At 50.9% G+C, this 22681-nt stretch overlaps 1 protein-coding gene and 1 long non-coding RNA gene across 3 annotated transcripts; one reads left to right on the top strand and one right to left on the bottom strand.

Annotated features, from left to right (window-relative positions):
- Positions 1-5014: 5014 nt before the first annotated feature.
- LOC132670761 (uncharacterized) lies at positions 5015-9842 on the bottom strand. Its single transcript, XR_009606899.3, has 3 exons — positions 9689-9842; positions 7419-7495; positions 5015-5381 (listed from the first exon to the last, which is right to left on the bottom strand). It is a non-coding gene; the product is annotated as an uncharacterized LOC132670761 (long non-coding RNA).
- A 5281-nt stretch (positions 9843-15123) lies between these two features.
- CIMIP1 (ciliary microtubule inner protein 1) lies at positions 15124-21578 on the top strand. 2 transcript variants are annotated; one of them, XM_060621107.3, is made up of 5 exons: positions 15124-15265; positions 17171-17252; positions 19116-19217; positions 19655-19711; positions 21092-21578. In XM_060621107.3, the coding sequence occupies exons 1-5, from the start codon at positions 15198-15200 to the stop codon at positions 21251-21253; spliced, it is 471 nt and encodes a 156-aa protein (XP_060477090.1). In that variant the 5' UTR covers positions 15124-15197; the 3' UTR covers positions 21254-21578. The 2 variants fall into 2 exon arrangements, with proteins under 2 accessions (XP_060477090.1, XP_060477100.1); XM_060621117.3 differs by lacking the exon at positions 19655-19711 and having other exon boundaries at positions 15127-15265.
- The last annotated feature ends 1103 nt before the right edge of the window (positions 21579-22681 follow it).

Here is a 22681-nt window from a genome sequence, read left to right on the forward strand (position 1 = left end):
GCTAAGTTACAGGCGAAACGGAGTTGGAGCTGGGGTCTGTGGGAAGCCCACCGGAAGCAGGAAGGATGTGGGGCACAGGTAGAGACCACAAAGTACCACAGTTTATGAGAATAAAAAATAATTTTAAAAATTGAGGCTTAGGGAAGCCGCTGAGCGTTTTGGAAGGCTTTCCAAACGTTCTCCCTCTGCGGCTTCGTTGGGCTTGTCAAATAGAGAGTGAGGAGGGGACCCTAGAGTCTGCCGGTTCCCTCCCTTTCTTTCTTCCCCCCCCCCTCACCCCCAGGGCCCCACCAGCCTGTCTAGCGGATGCTGAGCAATCATTTGGCTGATGACTTTGAACTTGGCCTCTGGGAGGGGGTGGGCAGCTAGTGTGGGAAAATGAGAGCCTCGCTCAGATGGATTTGCGGCATTGTTTGCTGAATTCTTATTTTCATCCTCTCCGGTTCCTTAGCCGCCAACTGCAAGCGTCTTATTTTTTCCCCCCTTCTTTGCCTTAGTTGAATTAACTCAATGAGGGCACTCGCTTTCGACAATGCTGGGAGATTTTTAGATCCTGAACACTCCTCAGGAGACCAGCACAAAGTCTGACGCTCTCTGCCTGCGATTACGGAGCTAATCACTCAGAACACGCTCACTCACTGGTATCTGTTTATACCTTGGGACACAAACCACATTTCCATGTGTATCAGGCAGCGAGCTAGTTACCAGGGGCACGAGATGAGCCCGTTTATTATGGAGCAGCTGGGAACACAGACATTAACAAATAGTAACACGTAATCACTGGGTGGCAGAAGCCGCCAAGAAACAACGCTGTGCAATATTGCCTGCTCTCTGGAGTTCTTTAGAACACGGGGAACTGGGACACACACCTTCGAAACCAAAAGCGACACGTTTTGAAATAGTCCGTTGGCAATCAGACCCGTTTCCCACCCCACAGTTGATGGAGGGCTCGATGTGTCCTTTCGTTCGCAGCCGGACCCTGTGTTTCCCGACGTCCAGCCCTGAGCTGGTCAGGGGACACTCTCGGAGGCGGCTTATGTCAGCGGGATCGCTGCTAAAATTCACACTGGAACGACAGTACCTGAGCTCCGTGTGATTAGACCCATTTTCGTGTTTCTGCTTGAGTCGTGGATGTGCTGTGCTCGACCTCAACTTGTCAAAAAAGACAAACCTTTCAGTGTCAGGGGAACAAAAAAAGTACCGAGAGGAGAAAAAGAAGAAAAAAAGTAATCACAAGATCAGAGTCCTCATTGTTTCGCAACTTGCGAGAAACAGTATCTCTCCCGGCAGTGACTGGCAAGTGCTCTGAAAACTTCACCAAATTATCACTTTTTCCTTTATTTAAAAAAAAAAAAAAAAAAAAAAGCAAGAGTATTTAGTTGTCATTAGTTACAACCAAAGTTCTCTAAATATCCCAGTGCTTCTCAAAAAACTACGTTGGCAAGTTCAAGTAATTTTTTTAAAAAAGGAGGGCTTCAGGAGTTTTGAAAAATGTCGGGTTAAAGGGGGCGCCTGGGGGGCTCAGTCGGTTAAGCATCTGACTTCAGCTCAGGTCACGATCCCCCAGTTCACGGGTTCGAGCCCTGTGTCGGGCTCTGTGCTGATGGCTCGGAGCCTGGAGCCTGCTTGGGATTCTGTGTCTCCTTCTCTCTCTGCCCCTCCCTTATTCACGATCTGTCTCTCAAAAATAAGTAAATAAATAAAACAAAACTTTAAAAAAAGAAATGAATGCAGATCAACTGTGGGATTTGGAAAACTGAAGTCCTAATCGTAAGCTGTGCTGGGTTTGAGGAACGCCGTCCTCTCTGTCCATCCAGGGCCATCACACCAGAGGCTCTTGGAGGGGGGCCCGTCCCAACAGGGAGGTCCCCGCTGCCTCTGGAGGTGCCGGTGGCATCACAAAGCATGGAAACATGGCGACAAAGTCATTCCTCTACAATCCATGCCCCTGCCTCAGCCAAAGAGTGTCTCCACTGGAGGCTAGCCCGCTTTTCACAAACCCCTGAGGCTGCCAGCCTCGTGTTTAATAAAGACAGCAAGCCGCTACGACATCGAACTGGAATTTCACCACCTCTGCGCCCGCGACTTTTACGACCACCTTCTGCATATGGCAAATGGCGCTGGTTTTCCATTTATGGTAATGATTTAAAGTTTCCTTTTTAAAATCAGTGTATGCTTTTAAAAGTGTGTTAAGTGTAAAAGAAAAGATTAAGTAAATAATAGCAGAGATGTGGGGGAGGGGGAATGACAGGTTTGGGAAAGCGAACAACCAACAAAAATAAAACCCAAGTGGGTTCTCCCGCTTTCCCACTGCTGCAGCTCAAAAGAAAACTAAAATTAATTCCTTTTGCTGGATGAGGAAGAAGAAAGAGCCCCCGCCCCCAGGCCCCCAAAGGAAATTCACTAAACCGTTAAAAGCGATTCCCCCAGAGAAGGGGCTTGAGGGCAGGGAGAAAACATCCACGTTTTACTTTAAACCCATCTGGATTATTTGAATTTTTCTGTTGCAATAGAAATTAACCCTCTGACTGACGTATAAAAAAGAAAAGTTAGAAATACTTTTTCCAGATTAGTCGTGTGCGTACTGCCTTTGTGATACCTTTGGCATGGAAAACTTTTTAATTTCACAGAGTCAAAAACAATCACTTTTTTCTTTACGGCTTTTGGGTTTGCAATCTCGATTAGGAAGTTCTCAGCCCCTAGATTGTACATGCAACACGGCTGTCATATAGACACCTCCTGAGTGATACCGGCCCTTACTGCTTCACGCGTCAAGGTGCCTGCTCGAACACCAATACAGACGCGTTTACTGGGTCTTTGGAGCATATACTAATATCTGGAACGGTAAATCCCCCCCACTGTCCTCATTTCTCACATTTTCCCACCTATTCTGGGGTCCATTTATTCCGTGGGAACTCCAAGGTCATATTTTTATGCATCACTTTAATATTTTCAAAATAAAATTTCTTTCATTATTAAAACAGGGAAAGGGGTCTTTTCATGAATCTTTCTTATACACCAAGAATTAAGATATACCAGCATTTTAGGGGCGCCTGGGTGGCTCAGTCGGTTGAGCATCCGACTCTTGATTTCGGCTTAGGCCATGATCCCAGGGATGTGAGATAGAGCCCCGCATCAGCACTTCAGCACTCAGCACAAAGCTTACTTAAGATTCTCTCTCTCTCTCTCTCTCTCTCTCTCTCTCTCTCTCTGTCTTTGTGTCCCTCCTCACCCTCTCAAAATAAAAATAATTTTTAAAAAAAGATATACTAGCATTTTCTGTTTAAGAAAGCAGCTGCGGGTTTATCTCCCTGAACTTGCTGCACCGGGAAGGCAGGGGACAGAAGAATAGAGCCCCAGACTCTAGAAGCCCCACATCTGGTGCCCAGTCTCCTCCTGCAAAGGCCCCTTCAGATAAGCCAGCACGTTGAGGGGAGTGGGGGGTGTGAAACCAGCACATCACAAAAACTGCCCTGGCTGGGAACTGGTGCCTTTGCTAGAAGGCTGTGAACATAGCACTGGCTTAAATAAAAATCTGCTCTGACTACAGAAAGCCCTGGATCGGTCCTGGAGAGCTCAGGAAGGCCCACGGCCAACAGCCTTCCGGGACAGCAAGGAAAACATGCACTACACAGATAAAATAGGGGCTCTCATTGTGGGCCACACACTTCTAGGCCACATACTTGACCCGACCACCACTCCCCAGTTTCACAGAGAAGGCTCCAGAAAGCTCGCCTCTCCTCGACATCCACAGGAATCAGGTGCGCTTGGGCAGAGGGCAACTCCAACCCAGAAATACTCTGGGCAGGATCAAGGCCATCACAGCTGGCACTGACCTGGAAGAAAGAATTCACCTGTACCTATGCAGCTGCTTAACGATTGGGACATTTAGGAACAGACGTGATTAATGCCAGCCTGTATATACTCAATACTGGCTAAGCCTGGATCATATCTGATAAGCCAAGGAGACAGAGACCCATTGATGCCAATATCAGGCACCTTAATGGGAAAAACAAGAAAATGAGAGTCATACCTTCTAAAGATTTCCACATCAAACCCACTATCATTCCATCTGGTCTTTAAAAGAGGCTCAACCCAAACCCCAACTGTAACCCTAATCCCTAGTCCTGACCTTGACCCTAACCCTAAACCTAACCCCTAGCCCTGACCTTGACCCTAATGCAAACCCCTAACCCTGACCCTTACCCTGAACCTAACCTAAACCCTAACCCTAACTCCTAACCCTGACCCTAACCCTTACCTTAAACCTCACCCTAACCCATAACCTTAACCTAAACCATAACCCTGGCCCTGACCCTAACTGTACCACTGACCCTGACCCTGACCCTGACCCATCTGACGCACAGCGCGGTGAAGTTTCCATTGTTTCCACTTCCACTTGTCGAAGCTCAGAGTCCCCGCGAGAGAACGGGAACTGAGTGAAGGGTTCTGACAGCTCCTCTTTTCGGGACTTTTTAAAAGTTTGGTGTCCACGGGACTGACTCTGCAAACCCAGACCCTAATGATCATATTTTTGCACAGAATTCTGGGATCAAAATACAATTTCAAAAATAATATATTTTCTGACATCCCCCAAGAAAAAAATGACTGGTTTCTTCCCTCTAAAAGGGTTTAGATGGAATAACATCTGTGTTGAGAATATTGTGAATATGTTAAACTGACAGGCAGTCTCTAAGGCACTCTGCTCATTAATGTGCTGTGCATAAAATTAAAACTTGAAATATATTTTTAAATCCATTTTGAATCATTTAAGCAATTCTCCCGCAAAGGAACTATTGTGCTAAAATAATATATTTGGAGCAAGGAATATGAAAGCTATTAAAATGTCTTAGACCCCCTGCCTTTCATGGGAAGAAGGGGGAAAATGTTCCCTCGCTTTGATTTGAAACATGCTCTGTATAAAATAGACCCACCAAAAGAAAAAAAAATAAAAAAAGAAAGTAGTTTGAAATTACACTAAGAGTTTGATTTAAACCCAGAGGAGCCAAAGAACTCAAAGTTGCATCTTTTTATTTCTGCCTTGATGTGCACGGCCCAGCCAGCAACGCTCAGCGGGTCTGGGAGGGCCCAGCGGGGGTGCGTGCATGGTCCCTAGGTCTGCAGCAGCCACCGCTGGGAGCGGGAAACCCCAAAGGAGGGAGGAAGACAGGGGTGGAAAGACAGTCTCGTCCTGCCCTTGCCTCGTCCGGAGTTCTGCAAACACCTGCACGGACGTCCAGCACACCAGTCGGTCCGTTGGTCTCTGCAGCCCGTTGGCGTGAATGTGTGGTAAGAACAGCAGGCTGCCTCATCCACACCTTCACCAAGCGAATCCTGAGTGCCAACCAAGAGCCATCGTTGTTCTGGACTCCGAGAGGTCCCTGTTGAGCAAAACTCACTGGTGAAAATTCATTATGAAAACGTGCTGTGAGGCGGGGAGGGGGGCTGGGTGGCTCAGCGGGCTAAGCGCCTGACTCTTGATTTCGGCTCAGGTCATGATCTCACAGGTTGTGGGGATCCGGCCCCGCATCAGGCCCCAGGCTGACAGTACAGAGCCTGCTTGGGATTCTCTCTCTCCCTGTCTCTCTGCCCCTCCCCCACTTGCCTGCACTCTTTCTCTCAAAATAAATAAACTTCAAAAAAAAAAAAAACTTTCGCTCTCTCTCTCAAAAATAAATAAGCATAAAAAATTTTTTAAAAAACTTTAAAACCCTCCCTACAACTGCTACCGAAGTGTGGGGAGGGCATCTGGCCTGGTCTGGGAAGCCTTCCTGGAGAAAGTGACAGCAGAGTTACTTTGTAAGGGAGGAGGAAGAAAAGCGACATGAATTCCAGGCACAGAGAAGGCCAGTGCAAAGGCCGGGAGGCAGGAATTGGCCTGAAGTGTTTCCTAGATGGAAACCAGGGGGGTGAGGCAGGAGCACAGCCTGTGACAGGTTGGAGGTGAGGTCAAGGTGAATGCATCAGCCTAGGCAGGGCCTATGTCCACCACCAGCAGTCTCCACCTGACCCTAAGAGCAAACACTTTCGTTGTCTATAACTTGTGCTAGGCCGTGTGCAAATGCCTTTCATACATGGTGCTAATTCATTTCTTCCTCATGACAGCTGTCGAGAGGGTTATTATTGTGATCTCCATTTTACAGATGAGGAAGGAATCTTCTCAAGTGAGCACAGCTGGTAAATAGGGAAGGATTCGAACCCGGGGAGGCCAGTTCCACAGCCCAGCGCGCACCGCACGACGTCATTCCTGAGAACACGGGAGGGCCGCTGGGGGGGCCTAACACAGGGAGGGTCCACGCTCCAGTTTGCGACCGCCGAGCCCCCCCTGGCTGCCCACGGGAGTGATGAGGGGGCCGGATGGGGGCTCATCGGGTGAGATGGGAGGGGGACGAGGTCAGGGGGCCACGGACACGCCCCCAGGAGGGTCCCCACTTGCCCCTGAATGCTCCCTTTCAACGACGTCCGACGACGGGGCAGACAGTCGCGGGCTGGGAGCCACTGCTCTCCTCGTTCACTAGCTTTAAAAGACCTGGCCCACATGCGGTCCCCCAGTAACCGCAGCCAGGTCTCTGAAACAACCCGCATTCCCACCTTAGCCTTTTGCATCTCGTAGAGCCCCCGAGCTTTCCTTTAAAATCCACTGGACTGAGGGTTGATGGGGGGTGGGTGAGGGGCATTGAGGAGGGCACCTTTTGCGGTGAGCACTGGGTGTTGTACGGAAACCGATCGGACAATAAATTTCATTTATTGAAAAAAAATAAAAAATAAAATAAAATATTGTAAAAAAAATAAAAATAAAAAAAATAATAAAATCCACTCGAGACGAAGTTGTCTGAAAGCAAACAATAGGCCTCATAGACGCGTCTCCCCCGACTCCGAGGTGAGGCCCCCGAGAGAGGTGACTCCACAGAAGCCATTCGCCTCTCAGATCAAACATGCGGAGTCCCCGTGGGTCCTGTCCCCACGTCCATGACAGGCGGAGGGGGACCACGTTTCTCAGCCACGCGAGATGCCCTTTCATGTCCCGGGTGAGGCCTCCCGCTCCGGAAGGCTAGGACAGCCTTCCTTCCACCAGACAAGTGTCCCCAGAGGGCCCGCTGCGTGCCAGGCACTGACCGGCGGCTGGGCCTAGAGCGTGGGAGGACGCTTAGACCCCCGACCGCCCACGCCAGGAGCCCGGCCCTGAGCAGGTCCTTAAGAAATGCCCAACAGACGCCCACGGAGCCTGGGGGAGGGGTGCGGTGGGGACGGAGAGGAGAAACGCTGTTCTCTCCTTCCTTTGCAGTCATTTACGGTCACGTGGGACGGCCCAGATTGTCGCGGGAAAGGTACTGCGGACCACTGTCCATCCAGGAGGCCCCAGGACACCCCGGGTGAGCTCTCGCCTTGCAGTTTGCCACACTGATGCCTACGCACACCTGGATCTCGGCTTTCCGGCGATAAAGCTGTGCGACCGTGGACCAGCGCCTGAGCTTCTCTGATGCTGTGTCTGCCTCTGCAAAAGAGGAACGTTCATCACTCCCGCGTCATGGGGCTACCGTGAGGTCGCAAGGCAGACGGGCCTCGCAGGTACTCAGCCCGGCAAGTGCTAAGTAAGTTCCAGCTTATCCGTGGTCGTCATCACCGTGGGGTGACAGCCAGGCGGTACCCACGTCAGGACGCCCTACTCCCCGCGCAGCCGAGAAGGCGAACCTCTAAAAAGGAGCGGCCGCAAAGCGGCTCCGGGTGCTAAGTGGAGCGGTGGGGAGACGTGAGGGTGTCCCCAGAGCTCCAAGATGAACATTCTGGCCCCTGAGCCACCGCCCCCTCCCCGCGCAGCCCCCTGTGTGGCTTCCTCCTCTCCCTAGAAGGGGCTTCCTTTCCCAGCCGCGAGGGGGGGGGGGGGGGGTGCTGGGGAATGTGCATGACCCGCAGGGCGTCCCTAGGACCGGACACAGGCAGGGCCTGTGCACTAGGCAAACGGCAAACCCTTGCCACACCTGACCCAGCCCGGAAGCAGTGGGGCCACTGGGTGGGGGAGGGGGGGACTAAGCAAATTAAGACCAAGGACGTTTGACTAGCCACGTGACTTTCCCGAGGCGGGAAGGTTAGACGACTTTCCAGAGCGAAATGGTCTGAAATCCGTTTTGTTGCGACGAATAGACCCCCATCACGACCAAAACTGGAGTGGGCTTTAGCTGGTGCGAGTAACTGGGAAACCCAGGGGCAGAGCTGGCCTCAGGAACCTGCACACATCCAAACCATCACTAGATTTTTCTCTTGCGCCCTCACTTCGACCCTCCCCTCCCCCTCTCCGCTCTCTGCACACTGGCCTCCTTGTTTCCTGGAGCATTCAGGCTTCTCCAGGGAAGCAGCATGCACACGGGGGCAGGAAGAGAGGGGTTTGGCCACAGACAGCTCTAAGCTTTCCATATCCCAGCCTAGGGACAAAAAGGGTCATCCCAGCTTGGTGTCTGTTCATAAAAACCCAGGGAAAAACTCTGATTGGCCCTGCTTCGGTCACATGTCCTCCTATCTGGCCAATCACTGCAGCCCGGTGAAATGTCACCTGGGAAGTATAGTTAGCTGCTATCCCAGAACCACTTCAAGCACGGAAGGGGATAGTCTGCAAAAGATTTCAGGAGCGCGATCTTCCTACTCTCTTTCATGAGGTCCCAGCCCTGAACCCCTTGATGCCCTTGAACCCCGAAAAGCAGCAATGAGAAGATGAGAGGACATCCTCTGGGGGGCTGTGGGGACACAGGGGGTCCTACGCTGTGCCCGAGGCCGCAAAGCCTGTGTGTTGGACTGGACAGCCCTACCCAGGTGCGCTAAGCACCTCCCACTGAACTTGGAATAAAAAGTCCAAATTCCCCAGGCCCACCTGGTGCCGAGGCCTGGTGGGCCGCCCAGCCCCCATGGGTGTCCTCCTCTGTCCCCAGAGATGGCTTGCTTGCACTGCTCGCGTCCCTGCTCAAATGCCACCTCCCCTGGCATCCTACTGCCACAACTCCCTCACCCCATGACACCCCTTACATGTTCTGTTTTGTTTTTTTTAACGCTTGTCCCCATCTGAAAGTCTCCTGGTTTATTGGTTTACTAAACTGGGAGCTTCCTGAGGTTGGAATCAGTCCTGCCTTGCCCCTGATGGGTCCCCAGTGCCTGGCACAAAGCCCAGCACGTAGAGGAGATTCGGTACGTGTGTCAGTTGAGTGAATGAGCGAATGAATGACCACTGGAAACCGTAGCCTGCCTTAAGCCTCAGCGGAAGGGGAAGGGGACAGGTCTGCCAGGTACGTAAACCCCTAATCTTACGGAACAGAACATGGAAACCACCTCCCGTCTCCCCTTCCTGCGCAGGGGTCCAGTTTTCCTTCCAAACCTTCTGTCGGACCCTCTGCTGGCAGAACCCAGGGTAGCTGGTCCACCCTGGACAGCAAAGCCCTGCGCCTGGCCAGGCCAGCTCGATGAGGTCTCTCTGGAATCACAGGTAATATGCCACTCGAGTTCCATTCAAGGACGGTACCTGCGACTTCAGGCTACTCCAAGCCCTTCTTGGGCGACACCTGCATTCTCAGAGCACATGCACTTCTAAGCGGACTCCTCCTCGAGCACAGAGGCTTCATTGCAGACGCGCCTTGTGACAGCCCACGGACACCCTCTGCCTTCCATTCTGACAGCCACCCGAGGACCGCTCCTGGGCACTTACCACCTTCCCCTGCAAAGATCGCTGAGTGTTAGTCTCGCTTGGAAATCAAAGCTGGCTCTTCTCCCCTAGCATTCAGGCTTACTTTTCACACAGGGGCTGGGCTTTTCTCACATCCTAAGAGCTGGCACAAGAGAGGCTGGAAAGGAAGGGGCAGGTGAGAGCGAAAGAGAGGAACAAAATGCACCCTGACCCAGAGGGGCCGCGACGCGGAGCCATTGATAATTGCGCCCAGCGGAGAACAAAGCTGAGAGGGAGGCTTTCCGGGGCGCGGTGGGAGGGATTCGGCTTTGTTCTTCTTCAATAAGCCCCAGAGAGTGATGTTAATTGTTACTTTACGTGTGTGGAGTGTGGACAATTTGTAAGGTAAGACAAGAGTCCCTTTGCTGTGACCCGAGCTAACATAATGGGGGCGCAAGGACTAGAGACCCTTGGAGTTCCTTAAGCTCGGTGAAGCCATCAAAAACCTGCCCTGCAAATTGGCACCTTTATCTCAAGCCTTCATGTCTTTGTTATGCAGTCGAGGTGATAATCACCCGCGCTGCGGAAAAAGGCACGCTGGCTGGCTGGCTGGCAGGGACGTTGGCTGCACAAAACATTCTTTGGTTTCAAAAAAAAAATCACAAAATAAAAAAGAAAACTGTTTAAGCTTAAAAACTAAAAAGAAACAGTTGGCTCCAGTTGTTGAAAGGTTTTCTAGAGCAACAGCAAGATGGGGGAAAAAAATAAAACCTAAAAACTGTCCCAGAATGCTGAGAGATGGCCAAAAATATTAATATGCAGGAATACGGCAAACCTTCCCAAGCTGTAAATATTTCCTCCTTTTCCCACGTATGATGGGAATCAGCAAGTGTGGCCATCCCTTCCCCTCCCAGCTCTTCCTGAATAACACTCTTTCCAAAAGAACGGAATTAAAGTGAAGAAATGGTGAACAGTGTCCTTCAGAGGTCCGCGAATGTCTTGTTTCAAATATCGTAGGGAGGAGGTTTCCACTCCTAGAACGAGGAGAGGAGGAGAAAGCACACATACCAATGCAGAAGTTCACCGAGACTAGGATGTTCAGAGATGACACGGGACCCAGCGAAACCGCACGAGATTTCTTTTTTCTTTTTAATTTAAATCCAAGTTGGTTAATATATAGTGTAATATTGGTTTCAGGAATAGAATTCAGTGATTTCTCACTTGTATATAACATCCAGTGCTCATCCCAACAAGCACCCTTTTTTATGACCATCCCTCATTTAACCCATTCCCCCCCCCCCCGCGACTGCCCTCCAGCAACCCTCAATTTGTTCTCTCTATTTGAGAATCTCTTATGGTTGGCCTCTCTTTCTGTTTTTATCTAATTTTTCCTTCCCTTCCCCTATGTTCATCTGTTTTGTTTCTTTCATCCACATGAGTGAAATCATATGATATTCGTCTTTCTCTGACTAATTTCGCTTAGCATAATACACTTTAGTTCTATCCACCTTGTTGCCAATGGCGAGATTTCAATCTTTTTGATCGCCGAGTAATACTCTATTGTATACATATACCATAACTTTATCCACTCATCAGTCGATGGACATTTGGGCTCTTTCCATACTTTGGCTATTGTTGATAGTGCTGCTATAAACATTGGGGTGCATGTACCCCTTCAAATCAGCACTCCTGTATCCTTTGGATAAACACCTACTAGTGCATTTGCTAGGTTGTAGGGCAGTTCTGTTTGAACCGCCATACTGTTTTCCACAATAGCTGCACTCGTTCGTCTTTCTCTGCATCCTCGCCAACATCTGCTGTTGCCTGAGTTGTTAATTTTAGCCATTCTGACAGGTGTGAGGTGATATCTCATCATGGTTTTGATTTGCATTTCCCTGATGATGAGTGATGTTGAGCATCTTTTCATGTGTCTGTTGGCCATCTGGGTATCTTCTTTGGAGAAGTGTCTATTCATGTCTTCTGCCCATTTCTTCACTGGATCATTTGTGTTTTGGGTGAACAATACACAATTTCTTGGTATAAACATAGTGTGGCATAAGTCTGCTCCGTGAAACTCAAATTTAACTGGACATCCTGTATTTACTGAATCTGGCAACCCTAGAGCCCTCAGTGGTCAAGCTGATTGAAGATTGGTCGTTCATGCTGACAGGACGGTGAGCGGGGGCTCTGTTCATAGTTGGTTGAAGCAAATCCGTGCCCGTCAGTCAGGAAGGTGTCTTCAGGGAGCGCCTGCAGGTGGCAGCGCAGGGCCTCCGCCTCATCTGGGTCCTCCACCAACTTCGGCTGCCTGACAGCAGTTTCAGGGAGAGGCCCAGAACCTCGCAAGACCCACCGAAAGTTCAGGCAACACCTCAGGAAAACCAGAGCTGGGCTTCTTTCCCACTGTCCTTTGCTGCTTGGGTTGGACACCCACGGCCAAGCTCAGCTGCTTAAAAATCATCCAGAGAGAGAAGGGCCTCCTGATTATCAAGAGAGAGGAGGAGGATAGGATATGTGGACGCCCCATCTTCCTGCAGGCCCTGCTCCTAGGGAGGAAGAGTCACCCCCAAACCCAGAGTTCACGGTCAGACGAGGGCCTTTGAAGTTTGCTTCAAATCCTTTCTCTCCCACCAATTGTTCGAGCTGGTTTTCCATTCTACAAAATGTCACCGAAGGAATCCCTCCTTCGTGAAATTGGAGAATGTAAAGAAGGATCCAGCTGGGGCCCAGGGAATGCTGGCGCCATGATGGTTACTATGGCGCCTCAGGAAGGCCCACGGGGCTGCCCCAGGTGAGTGTAGCTCTCTCCCCTCTCAGGAAAGAAGGAATCCCGCCCTCCGGGCCAGTCCAACAGCCGCCCACAGCCTCTTCTTCAAAACTGACATCTTCAAGAAGCAAAGCCCCGCTCCAGTCAAGGCCTCATTTCCATCTCCCCACACTGTCTCCCAAACCTTCGTGCCTTTGGCCAAAGACGCCTCCTGTGCCGAGGCAACCCGCAGGCTGGTCGTTGGGCGACGTTCTCCGTTCTTCGTGAGCACCAACCACTCTGGCAGCATGCAGAGCCATTCACATTTGCTCCCCCTATGCCACCTCCTCAGACCCCTACAAGTTCATTTGGCAGATGAGGACATGGGCTCAGAGAGGTCAACCAACTTTCCTGAGGCCACTGAGATGGAACACAGCAGAGGCAGGGTGTGAGGCCACATCCAGTCCCAAAGCTTGGACGTTGAACCTCAACCACTTCTCATCCTAGACCCATCCCCCAGGGTGGCCCGTGCAGCTATTTCTGAGGAGAATGGGCAGAACTGGCAAACTCCTACTCATCCTTCAAAACCCAACTCACTCCTCGCCGCCTCTGTACTTCCCTGCCTCATCAGGGACACGCTCTAAATCACATCATCCTACTGTTACCCCATCCAGAATGATGAAACGATGCGTTATCATCTGGGGGCGTTCACATCTGTGCCCCCACTCGACTGACCTCCTGGAAGGCACTGTCCTTGCTTGTCCATATCTGTACCCACCACACCTTCCAGGGATGCCTCCAGCTGCACTGGCCTCCTTAGTGTTCTCCAGACCCTCGGGGCCGGCTCAGCTCAGGACCTGGGCTTCCCTACCCACTCACAATAGTTCTTCCCATACCTCTCCCCTGACTCCCCATCACCTTGAACCTCCTTCCTGATTTAGCCTCCTCGGGCCAGACGTGTCTCCCTGGCATGAGCCGGTGTGTGCATTTGTTTATTGCCTCATTGTCTTTCCTCCAGACGTGTCCACCCCTCCCCCTGGGGCAGGGGCAAAGACTTAGTCCGTCTGGTCCCTTCCTGCATCACCGCGCACATCAGAGGTGCTCAGCAGACATTTGTAGAATGAATGAGCCCGGCATACAGAGACATTCAGTAAGTGAACTTACTCTTAATCATTTTAACAGAATCATCTTGGAAGCTTCCCGAAGGGAAAGCTGACTTTGCCCTCCTACATGATGGATCCTCCTCTCCCCGCCGTCCACTGTTCACACAGCTTTCCAGATTACTTACCCCCTGTTGTAAGAATGGTGGCTTCACAAAAAAAGGCCCGAAAGAAAACCCTGAGCCCGCCCGGACACTTGTCCAGCCTGCGGCAATCCGACCAGGCCCACCAGCTTGCTCAGCCAAGGGCATAATGTGTACCACATTCATGAATTAACCTATCCTCTCTAATTCCAGCCCCCGCCCGGCCCCGTCACTGTTTTGGCTGAGTGGGCAAATGGGACCACCCCGATCTGGGGCCTCTACCCAGCACCTCCCAAGAGCCAAGAAAAATATACACGCCTTGGGTGCGGAGAACATTGTTATATGTAAATACATCCCCCAACAGCCCCATAAAAGCACTAATCTGTTGATAAGGGAGCAAGGAGGTCAGGGAAAGGGAGGGAGGCAGACATTCCAGGGAGAATCACAGGTACCCAACTGGAAGGTAAAACACCCACGCCCCCTCAGGTGACCTTGGTAATTATCCCGGAGACGGCCTGTAGTTCGGCAAAAGCATGATGACCCCCTTCGCTCAGTCCCATGAGTCTCTGGGCACCTGTGTACCTCTTGGCTGCTTGGGCAAAAAAACATGGCGCCCTGCCCTCCAAGTCTGTCCATTAACTGTTGTCTCTTAGACCCGTTGTCCAATTCCAGGCCTCTGACAACGTGGGCTGGTGGAAACCTTGGGAGATCGCCAAGTCAGTCAACGAACCGATTGAGAACCCCAGTCACGAAGGGTTGGTGTTGATGGGCATGAAGGAGGGTGTGGGTGTGGGGTGTGCAGGCCGTATTATCTGTGCATTTCATGCAGGGGATTGTTATAAATGGTCAATACCAGCAGAAATGCATACATACCCGACGCTGTCCCCAAGCCACGTGCAGGAATACTCGGGGCAGCACTGGGGTGGCCAAAACCCCAATCCCCACCCCAGCGGCAGCAGGATAGACTTCGGGAGTGGAAACGAACAAAGAACACGCCCAGGCACGCACAGCAAGGTGGATGAAACCTCTCAAACACAACCTTGGGCCCTGGACGAGTCACTTCTGCAAAGTTCAAATGCCAGGGAAACTAATCACCCCCCCAGAGAAGTGGACAAGGCGGGTGGGCTGGAAGGTCCTAGTTGATAATCCAGACCGTGGCTCCGGGGGGTGCGTTCCTCTGTGACAGAATTCATCAAGCTTGGTACATTTAGGATGGGTACACTCGTGGGTGTGCGTACTTGCCTCGCAGGCCTAAATTTTAAAGGGGGGAGGGTGGTGAGGCGGTGAGGCTTCCCTAGGGCTTCCCGCACAGGAGAAGGGCTGCCGCCGCCGCCAGGGCCAGGCAGGTGGGCAGGGAGGTGGGCGGAGGGCTCGGAGGCGGGCGGAGGAGGGCAGCGGGCGCACGGCCTCGGCTGGAGCCTCGCGCCGGCACCCCGCGCCAGGTGCAGCACAGCCTCCGCCTCCGCGTCCCGCGTTGCTGGGCAACCGGTCTCCCTGGCGACGCGAGACGCCGCCGAGCCCAGGGCTGGTGCGCGCCGGGAGCCCAGAGACCAAGAGCCCACATGACGCAGAAACCTCTCAGCACCGCTGCGGCCGAGCGCATGAACCTCGTCGCCCAAGACGAGATCTGGTAACGCCCGGGATCCCGTACCCGGTGGGCGGGGCCGTCCCCACCTCGAGCGTGCACACCTGGCGGCCTCAGTTTCCCCTCCAGCTCCTGGAGGCGGTCGACCTCCGGGCGCCAGGACCGTGCGCTGGAGGTGGTCTGGGCGACGTCAGGGACATGAGGGCCACCAGAAAGCCTTTCTCCTCTTAGGCCCACGACGAAAGATAAAAGATACTACATCTGGTTTTGCAATCATCTGCAAATCTTTGCTTGTTGAGCCGACCAACATGTTATTTTTAAGATTTACCAAATTACAAAAAAAAAAATAAAAGAAATATCTTAATACTTAATTTGAATGAGGTATGCATAGGCTCTTTACATTCTTGATTTTCCTGCCTTTTTAAGTAGTAAGACATTTCAATTTAAAAAACCGATCCATTTTCTAAAAGGTTTATGTTCAGCAGACATTTGTCATGGGTGTTTTTATTCGGCATTCTATTGAATCGCTAAATACACCATCTCTGAAGTTTCCACCAATATGGGAGGTTACTAATTTAGATGCAAGTAAGTGAAGTTGAGTAACAATGAAGCATAATTGCTTACCTCTTAAACTTCAGTTATCCTGCTGGCCGTCTCTCTGATTTTTATCATTTCCTTGTAAAACCTGCGTTAATCACTTCATATTTTTCTTTAAACTGGCTTTCTTTTTCGCTCAAATTTATTTTTATAGGAAACTTTACCCCTCTCTTGTCAATGGGAAGCCAGAATCCTTTGGCATAAAATACACAGCTATTCATTGTTTTTTATCTTTGTCTCAGACACCTGTAAGACTGCCGTGACAGGTATGTTCCGTCCGTTTAAAATGCCCCTCCGTCCCTTCTCCACCAGACAAACTCATACTCATCCTTCAGGACCCAAATCAGATGCCCCCTCCTGTGTGAAGAGAGCCGGTTCAACCCTTAGACGGTTCTGTCCAACATCCAAAGTGGCTACTGAGACAGTGGCTGGCCCAAATTGGAACGAACTGTAAATATAATATAAACAACAGATTTCGAAGATTTCATACCCCCCAAAGAAACTAATATTAGAATTAACTTCAGCCGTTTATTTTCACTTTTCCGTTAGTGTGGCTTCTAGAAAATTGTTATTATGTACGTGGCTCATACCTGAGGCTCACGTTATATCTCCATTAGACTAGACTCTGCTTTAGATGCTCAGTGCCCAGGGCAGAAAGCTTGTTAGGGACCTCCAGAACGGTGGAGACACTGGGCTCTGGAAGGGTGGGGGGTGGGGGTGGGGTGGGGGTGCAGGTACTGATTCCAAAAGAGGAAAAGAAGCTTGAAAGTCAAAATGAGTAAATGTTTAATTAGATGTGTGCAAAATGTGACACGCCAGCCCTCAACTAGTAGGTCACTGTATATAAATCATATTTACTGTGGAGCACAAGCAGGACCAGGATTAGGGCGGGGCCAGTGGGGGATCTGGGGGGCAGTATTTAAGGAGGGCTCATTCTCAAGGTCAGGCCATGCTGGCTCTGCACTTGCCAGAACCTGGAAGTGAGCACCCCTTAAATTCTGCACTCCAGACGCCTCACCCCACCTCACTCACTTCACCAAAATAAGGACTCTAATACCTACATGGCCCCTCGGGCAGAGCCAGCCCCAAGTCTTGTCCCCAGCGTGCCATCCAACCCGTACCTCTGGGTCTTTAGACGCCTGTCACCCCTCGTGGTCCCCAGAGACCGGGACTCCTGCTCCCTCTGGCACCCAGCTCACTTTCTGGCACAGAGGCATAGTTCAGTCGATAACACGCATGGAAAAAAGTAAAATTTTCCCCAGTGGACCTTTTAGAGCTTGCTACTTTAACCTTTTTCCAATGCCGCCCAGCACTTAGGACCTTTGTTTTGTTTTGTTTTGTTTTGTTTTTCAGGAAATACCGCCTGAAAGCTGAAACCGAAGCACGGCAAAACTGGGCCCAGAACTGGGGATTTTTAGCAACCCCTCTCGAGGAGGTAAATAGAGATTTTATGAGCCCAGAGGTTACAGAATTGATTATTTCAAAGAATAAATGGTTAGGAAGTGCATAATTTGTAAGAATAAAGTTAAACGGAGTGCTGTATACGAAAACCGGTAACTCTGAAACCTATAGGCGAATTTATTGAGCACTTACTACGAGGCAGCCATGTTCTGGGTGCTTCATCCGAACCAGCTCGTTTAATCCACACAACAACTCTTGCACAGAAGGGAGTGCTGTTTTATGCCCATTTTCTGAATTAAGAAATTGAGCTCCAAGACTTGCAAAGTCATACAGTTAATACAGGGAAGCACCAAGGGGAGAAACTGGTCTGCCTGGTTGCAGGGCCACTTGGCCTCAGACTACCCATCTGTAAAATGGGTTGCTAGTCCTCAAGCGGCCTCATTGGGTGAGTGTGTAGTTCAGATGGGACGAGAATAGAAGCCAGGTGAATATATAGGGATTACCGGGGAAATATTCTAGGTATTTCCTAAACCAGCCAGGGAACAGAAACAGGCAGAAGCGCCAGGCGTAATTACTAGGGAGTGGGAGATGTGACTGTAGAAACCCCTGGGCCCATGCAGAGCTCATCAGCTCAGCTGAGTGCTACCTGATAGACAGGAGAAGTGCAGATGCCCCGTGGCTCAAGAGACTCCAGAAACCCACCCGTTTAAATGAAATCTGGCCAGGGGCGCCTGGGCGGCTCGGTCGGTTGACCGTCCGACTTCAGCTCAGGTCACGATCTCCCAGTTCACGGGTTCAAGCCCCGCGTCGGGCTCCGAGCCTGGAGCCTGCTTCGGATTCTGTGTCTCCCTCTCTCTCTCTCTGCCCTCCCCACTCACTTTCTCTCTCTGGCTCGCTCGCTCTCTCAAAAATAAAAAAAATATTTCTTTAAAAAAAATTTTAAGTAAAGAAATGAAATCTGACTCTTGAGTAGTGGCTCGGGTCTGTAAATCACCTTACAGATGTAAAATGCTTGCATGGGCTTCAGTGGGACGGTGGCCACCAGACTACAACCTTTCTTTCTTTATGTTTATTTATTTTGAGAGAGAGAGCGAGTGGGGGAGGGGAAGAGAGAGAGGGAGGGAGAGAATCCCAAGCAGGCTCTGCACTGGCGGCCCAGAGTCTGACGCCAGGCTTGACCTCACAGACTGCAAGATCATGACCTGAGCCAAAACCGAGAGTCGGACACTCAACCGACTGAGCCACCCAGGCGCCCCATGACCACAGCCTTTCAAACTACCCCCAGGACACAACAACCTGGAGACCACATTTCTCGGGAGGGACCGCAGAACGGCACAATAATCGCATAATTCCAAACCCCATTTGTAATTGACCCCACCCGCTAGCTTTCAAATTATGCCACTCTTAATGAGTTTTTTTTAATACTTACAGAATTCTACAACTTGAGATTTTATGCATAAAATGAGTCCTTATTAATACAAAATGCATAAAAAGAGTCTGTATTAATATTCCTCACATGTAATTAAGTTGGGATTTCGGAGTTCAAAATCGCTTTAAAAATTAAAAGGGGGGATGGGGACTCTCCTCTAATATTTTAAAGATTGGTCCTGGAAGCTTGTTGGCAAGCTTTTGAGTCCACAACTTGTGAGGTTTTCCCAAATTACGACGCGGGAGTATAAATTGGCAGGTGCAAAAGCTGGTACAAGGCACAGCAGCCAAGCGCCGAGTCCCGAGGCCGAGCTGACGGTCCCCAGTCTGCCCCTTTCTCTCAAGCTCCCCAACGTTTCTGAGCCCTGCTTCGGTCACCTGCAAACGGCGGCGTTGTGGGGGGCCGGGGACGAGACGGCTCCCACTAACCTCAGTCTGAGGCTTCCTGTCTCTGGGGACTGTGTTTCAGTTGCTCAAGGGTGACGAAGAACCCCTCACCCCGAAGCCCAAAATCGAGCTTCCCGAGCGATTCCGCATCCGGCCTGTGACCCCAGTGGAAAAATACATCAAGGTTCGCCAAGTCGTTTTGAATACTTATTTTCCTAAGTAAGAAATGAGCCCTGCAGGGAACTGTGTTCGCCCCACTCCGCGGTAGGTAAGAAGGCGGTGGCGCCCAGCAGGTGGGAGGCCAGTTTCCAGGCCCTGTCGGAGCCCCCGTGCGGGGAACACATCAGGCTACCCGTCCCCACACGACACTCGCGAGGACCACCGCGTCCAGCGCTGCAGAAGCAGAGGGCGGCCGAGAAAAGGATGGGGTTGGTCCCGTCATTCAGCAAACCCTTCTGGGGGCTGGGCCCGAAACCGGGGCGGGGGAAGGACCGGGCCCAGACCACCGGGATCCAAATCCTGCTCGGCTGCTCACCCTCTGCGTGGTCTTGGGAGCGTCCAATTGCCCTGTGTCTCCTTTCCCCCCTGTACGATGGGGGTTAACGAAAGCACCTATTTCAGGGAATAGTGTCGGGGTTCCGTGGGAGAACGCCTGCGAAGGATTTGGAACGTTACCCGGTGGGTTTTAGAGAGTTCCGATGACGGTTAGCTATTGGTGGGTGCCAGGGGCTTGCTTGGGTAAACAGTGGTAAACAGGAAGAAAAGACAAGGGGGTGGGGAGGGGGGGGCCCACATGAAACAAGAAAATCAACACAATTGTTAGATGCTGTGCTGAATGCCATGGAGGAAAGAGACAGGTGAGGTTTTAGAGGATAACAGAGGACAGGGTGATGCCCCTTGAGCTGAGGACTGGAGGATGACAAAGAGCCAGCCCTGGACAAGCTTTCCAGGCAAAGGGAACAGCGTGTACAAAAGCCCTGAGGCAGAACAGGGCCTTATTTCAAATGGAAGGGGAGAAACTAATGTAAACATTTGCCCTCGTTTTCCAAATATTTCAAGTCTGTCCAGGGAATTGACGAACAAAACGGTGGTTTTTCATTTCAGACAGAGCCTCATTTTCCTTCGGTCTTTAATTATATTCTATCACTTTTCATTCCTGTGGCCTCTACAGTTTGGGGGGGGGAGTGTGGATGCATGCACACACGTTTCATAAAGCCTCCTGAGGAAAACGGGAGTATTTGTAACCGCCGGGATACCATCCGACAGTATTGTTATATATTTTATAAAGGGGGATGTGAACTTACTTAATATGTCTTTTTTTTAAATGTTCACTTATTTTTGAGAGAGAGACAGAGCAGGGGAGGAGCAGAGAAAGAGAGAGAGGGGGAGACAAAGAATCCCAAGCAGGGGCTCTGTGCTGTCAGCACAGAGCCCGGTGTGGGGCTCGAACTCACAAACCGGGAGATCATGACCTGAGCTGAGACCAAGAGTCGGGCACTTAACCAACTGAGCCACCCAGGTGCCCTGATATTTCTGAACCTTACTTTTTTTTTTCCTTTTTGCTCTTTTATCAAATAAAAATTATCTTCCCAGGGGCGCCTGGGTGGCCCAGTCGGTTGAGCATCCGACTTCAGCTCAGGTCATGCTCTCGCGGTTCATAAGTCCGAGCCCCGCATCGGGCTCGCTGCTGTGAACCTGTCAGCCTGTCAGCACAGAGCCCATCTCAGATCCTCTGTCTCCCTGTCCCCCGTTTGTTCTCGCTCTCTCAAAAAATAAATAAAAGCATTTATTAAAAAAACAATTACTTTCCTGGAGGTCATGAGTCAGTGTGTTGGGCATGACCAGATAAAGAATCACCCCTGGCTTCATGGTTTTGTGGCGAGAAGCGAGTCTCGGGGTCCAGCTGACCGGAGCGTGTGTACCCTGGGCGCATCTCACTTAGGGAGACCTTCCTGTCCTTTCCCCATCGGGCCTCACGTGCCGATCCTGGTGCCTCGGTGGACACGCCCCGTGTCACTGTGGCCCAAGGTGGCTAAACCCCCTACGTCTCCATTCCAGATCCTTCCGTCCCCGCCAGTCCCGAAGACGACCCAGGGCTTCATCGGCTGGAGAGCCGAGGTGCCAGGCCTGAACAAGGGTCTGGCGCACGCTTTTGAGATCAGGAGCTGCAAAGGGGCGTGTGCCAAAGAGCTAGGCTGGCCGGAGCAAGGCATCCACTGAGTCCAGAGGCCAGCCGCTGGGCACCTGCCGGCCAAGCCCCAGGCCGCTGATGTCGAAGCCAGCGCAGGGAGGAGCTCCCCAGCCCCCCCTCTGCAGATACAGCTCCCCTCCACGTTTGCTCAGGGGATGTTGCAAAGAACACAAAACAGCCCCTTGACATTTTCAATTCATCAACACCTCCCCTCCAGAACGTTCTCCTGACACACTCATTCCTGGCTAATGTAATGAATAAGGCAAAATAGAGTCTCTGAATTCTGTTTTGATACCTTGGGAATTTCTAAGTATGGCTTTTAAAAAACAACGTGACTGAATTTTAAGAATCAAATTTTGTCTGGGCCCTTTATTGTCACTTTTGATCCTACCTGTCACCGTCCGTTCAATGTCGCGTATGGATATGTATTTGTATATATACATACGCACAACAGAATATTACTCGGTGATCAAAAAGAATGAAATCTTGCCATTTGCAACAACGTGCACGGAACTAGAGGGTATTATGCTAAGCGAAATAAGTCAGTCAGAAAAAGACAAATATATGATTTCACTCATGTGGAATTTAAGAAACAAAACATGAACATAGGGGAAGGGAAAGGAAAATAAGATAAAAACAGAATACAGAGAACAAAGTGAGGGTTTTGGGAGGGGAGGTAGGTGGGGGCTGGGCTAGATGGGGGATGGGCATTAAGGAGGGCACTTGTTGGGATGAGCACTGGGTGTTACATGTAAGTGATGAATCACTAAATTCTATTCCTGAAACCATTATTCCACTAACTGTTAACACGGATTTAAATAAAATTTTAATAAAATAAAATAATAAAATAAAACCTCCCCCACTTACCTGCCCCAGCCACCCTGTCACAGCACCTACAGCAGCCGAGCTGGCCAAACCAGGCCGTTTTCCTTCCACCGTGGACATGTGATATTAACCCTTTGGTTAACATTTTGCTTCTGGTCCCTGACGGGCCCTGAGGCTTTGTTCCAGGGCCTACGAATGAGGGATAGAGGTAGGTGTAGAAAGTGGGGGCATCCAGGTGGTCAGAGAGTGCCAGAAGGAAAAGCCAGCATGCTCACAGGCCCCTCCATCTGGGCCCCAAGGAGAGTTTGTAAGAGGCTTGTGGAAGCTGGTGTGTGTTTCTGAGGAGCAGACCTGGAGGGGGCAGGACGGGAGGGGCCATGCTCAGTCATCTGTCCTCCAGGGAGACACGGTCCTTCCCCCTTCAGCTCCTATGCGTCACTGGTCACAGTCCTCCCTGTGTTTGCTTGACTGGGGCCGGGGTGCGGGGACTTCTATATGGTTCGATCCACTTACAAAGCCCATCCACCCACTCCTTTCCTGCTCACCTTCCCGTCCAGGCATTGGGCGTGCTTTACCAATCCAAGAATCCCTCATCTAGAACCTTCCCCCAAGCCTCAACACTGGCCTCTCCA

This window comes from Panthera onca, chromosome A3 (genome assembly GCF_046562875.1).
Source record: "Panthera onca isolate mPanOnc1 chromosome A3, mPanOnc1 haplotype 2, whole genome shotgun sequence".
NCBI classification, from domain to species: domain Eukaryota; kingdom Metazoa; phylum Chordata; class Mammalia; order Carnivora; family Felidae; genus Panthera; species Panthera onca.

What these genes read in the sequence shown, in the direction of transcription:
- CIMIP1 (XM_060621107.3), top strand. Translation starts at nt 15,198, where the DNA reads ATGACGCAGAAACCTCTCAGCACCGCTGCGGCCGAGCGCATGAACCTC. An exon ending in GTCGCCCAAGACGAGATCTG is followed by an intron (nt 15,266 to 17,170) that starts GTAACGCCCGGG and finishes TTTGTTTTTCAG; the next exon opens with GAAATACCGCCTGAAAGCTG. An exon ending in TAGCAACCCCTCTCGAGGAG is followed by an intron (nt 17,253 to 19,115) that starts GTAAATAGAGAT and finishes ACTGTGTTTCAG; the next exon opens with TTGCTCAAGGGTGACGAAGA.